We start from the raw sequence: 3,442 nt of genomic DNA, 5'->3' as shown, positions 1-3,442 counted from the left end.
ATTGTTTTGTGCCGTTGTCGTAGTCGTAGCCGACTCGTCGCTTCTTAAACTCTCTAATGACTCGGGCTACTAACTTTTAATGTTGGAAGCCCGAAGGGCTCCCGGAAAATTTTCTTAGGCAGCAGCCTTGCTATGATCCGTTTACTTTTCGTTTGAAGGGATCCATTGTTGGGGAAGTAATGAACCGTTTAAAGGTACCCTAACAGCACGTAGCTACAAAGATCATTATCGTGCGACCCAGAGGATTGCGGCTTATAGAGAATTTGCCTCCACTACTCAACCGGACACTCAAGCTACGATACATGAGCGCGTTGGCAGCCAAGCCGCCGCGCAGTTTATTAAGCATTATTTGGAATAGGTACAAGAATATTAATACATCAATTCTAAAATAAATAGAAAAGCAATGCACCAGAGCCGGACACGAAACCCCCTAAAAAAATAACCGGCAGGTGGGAAAAAGCGGGGAACGTGTACCCCGACCAAGGCAGTGGTGCGACCCTCGGGGTTCTAGGGGATACTACTTACATTGTAAATGAACGCTATCATATACCGCCTAACGAAGGCAAACAGGACTAAGGCACGCGGCGAAGGCTAACCGTAGAATGCCTCACTCGCTAAACGATCGCCAAATATAAACCACGATCACGTGGCACTCCAAGCGCCTGCCGCTCACAACCAGGCCTCTACTACGTGACGACAAAATATCAATTTGAGCTAATCAGGATTATCACAAATTACATTTTAGTATAATTAAATCGGTGATTATTGAAAATTCTCCGCGCTGATTAGCGGCACTAGCTTGAGGTGATTATTACGCAATAATTTCCAAAGCTGTTTTTTTTCAAAACGCCCGCGAGCCGTTTTGTCGTTGTGACAGACGAAGAAATAAAGAAAATGCATATGTTTCAAGTAATCACCTATGAGGACGTAATTATACCAAAACAATTATTAACCTCGCATTCGGCGAATAATTGTTAATGTTAACAGGAACACACATGGGTAAGTTGTTCATAGTACGATTTATCTAATCGTGGAGTACAGGAACCTTAAACTGCAAGTTATTTGCTAACCAAGAGACGATGACACAAGATTTTGGTCTTCAATTAGTTTTCAAGGGCAAAATCCCTTCTCCAACATGGCGGCCAAAAATTCAAATAAGTTAAAATTAAAAACGACGGTATATCAGCACCAGAAACAACACCTTACTTTAGTAACCCTGCAAAGTTTCGGCATATCAGGTGTTATATCACCTGACAAAATGCAAGTTGAAAAATGAAAACTTTACAGACGTTTCTACGACTACCGGGTATGGCGTATACCCCAGTCACATAAACGTCTGTTAAACTGTCAAATTTCAACTTACATTTACTGAGCTGATACAACACCTAATACGCTGAAACTTTGCTGGGTTACTAAAGCAAAGGCGCTCTTTCTATTTCTGGTATCAGTTTTTCATTCAGTTACATTTTAACTCATTCAAATCCGTAGCCGCCATTTTGGAGAAGGGTCTATTCAAACCTCAATTGGTCTTTAATCGCGGATTAGTGTTGAACGGCTTTGAACAACTGGGCTCTGGCCCAAAGGATAACCCCAAAGTCAAACGAAAGAACACCCCTCTAGCCACAGCTTTGTGCCTAAGGTCTACTCCCTCAAAGATGCTGGCGCAAACGTGACTGAAAAAATATAACCTCCAACAACCAATGGCTCTCGTCGCTATGTCACAGGTTAGCGTCCAATTTCTTTGGCTTCACAAATACCTCATTGGGATAATTATGCAAAGATTCGAATAAAATGTAATAAGATTAAACACTATCGCTTTTTTTCCTCTTCTTTGTCTTCGTTTAGTCCAAGGAGGGTTAGAAATCTGAAATTAAAATCGAACCAATAACTTAAAACACCCCAATTGGAAAACGACAAATTACACCGTTATACTTACCACTTTAATGCGCGGTCTTAAACTTGCACAACTCTATCATCTTAAATGGAGCATCAAGTAAATTTACTTATAAACTCTTGTTCGTAGCTTGATTAAGAAAATAACACAAACAGCGGTGATAAACATTGTAATTCCAACGCATTTTTATAAAACTTGACGTTTCGTATGCTAGTCAACACGCATTTTCAAAAGTGACCGTTACAATATATATATATATATATATATATATATATAGGTGAGTTCCACACTGATAAATCCAGAATAGTGCTCAACAATAATGGAGCGGTAATAAACAATGTTTTTCTACTCAATATAGTTTCATATGGACTTTAATACAGGTCTGTTTCGTAGACCAACAAGGAGTTGGGCCACTCATCAGTTAAATTCCATGTACACTGTAGCATCGCTGGGGTTTATAACATCAGTAGCGTGATCGTTACAAGATTCAAACTTGAAAAACAATAGTAAAAAAGCATTTGTAAATTTATGATTGGTTGTTGAGGATGCGATTGAACCTAAGGATAAAATTTCGCTTGTGCCTGCAAGTCGATACGAGTTCATTACGTTTGTTGCGCGTTGGCCTGTCCGGTTATATACAATATAGAATTTCTCGGTACTACATAGATTACATCGTTTAGTAAGGTTGCTATAAGATTTGGCCTTGGCTAGAATTTTCCAGGAGATTGCGATGTAATCTATGTAGTACCGAGAAATTCTATATTGTATATAAACCGGACATGGCAACGCTCAACAAACGTAATGAACTCGTATCGACTTGCAGGCACAAGCGAAATTTTATCCTTAGGTTCAATCGCATCCTCAACAACCAATCATAAATTTACAAATGCTTTTTTACTATTGTTTTTCAAGTTTGAATCTTGTAACGATCACGCTACTGATGTATATAAACCCCAGCGATGCTACAGTGTACATGGAATTTAACTGATGAGTGGCCCAACTCCTTGTTGGTCTACGAAACAGACCTGTATTAAAGTCCATATGAAAACTATATTGAGTAGAAAAACATTGTTATATATATATATATAGTTTTCAAAAAATTGTAAGGGTCACTTTTGAAAATGTGTATTGACTAGCATACGAAACGTCAAGTTTTTAAAAAATGCGTTGGACTACAATGTTTATCGCCGCTCTTTGTGTTATTTTCTTAAATTTACTTATTTGTATGATCTACCCCAGCGAAAAACATTTCCAAGCTGATAGAAGCTCTCTGTAAACAAGAAAGCAACGAAGTTTGACTCAAATACTAGGTCTATGTAAAGGCATTTCCAAAGATCAAGCTATCTTTGAAACGAGTTCTTAAAAAAGCCTTGTCTTTCACGAGTAGTGAGCATTCTCAGTCTCTTTGTGATTAGCTGGAAAAGTCTGGATTCGCGGAAAAATTTAATCGAAAAATAACTTGGTCTGAAAAAAACGCCGTTCCGCAAATGCAATGAAAGTGTGTCGCATGGGCTGCTGGGACCGCTACTTTTGTTAATTGTACTCGAC

The 3,442-nt window shown here is 38.8% G+C and overlaps 1 protein-coding gene across 3 annotated transcripts in view; it reads right to left on the bottom strand.

Moving 5' to 3' along the window:
* Positions 1-296: 296 nt before the first annotated feature.
* The window catches only part of LOC138011226 (ADP-ribosyl-[dinitrogen reductase] glycohydrolase-like), a 20,378-nt gene continuing 17,232 nt past the window's right edge, over positions 297-3,442 (bottom strand). The window contains exon 8 of one of the 3 annotated variants that reach the window (XM_068858183.1): positions 297-1,864. In XM_068858183.1, coding sequence (XP_068714284.1) covers positions 1,810-1,864 — 55 coding nt within the window. In that variant the 3' untranslated portion in view covers positions 297-1,809. The remainder of the gene's footprint in view (positions 1,865-3,442) is intronic. The other 2 variants (XM_068858184.1, XM_068858185.1) reach the window with 2 other exon arrangements.

This window comes from Montipora foliosa, chromosome 7, assembly GCF_036669935.1.
Source record: "Montipora foliosa isolate CH-2021 chromosome 7, ASM3666993v2, whole genome shotgun sequence".
NCBI lineage: Eukaryota > Metazoa > Cnidaria > Anthozoa > Scleractinia > Acroporidae > Montipora > Montipora foliosa.
Note: the sequence above shows the minus strand (reverse complement) of the source record. Positions and strands in the feature narration are given on the sequence as shown.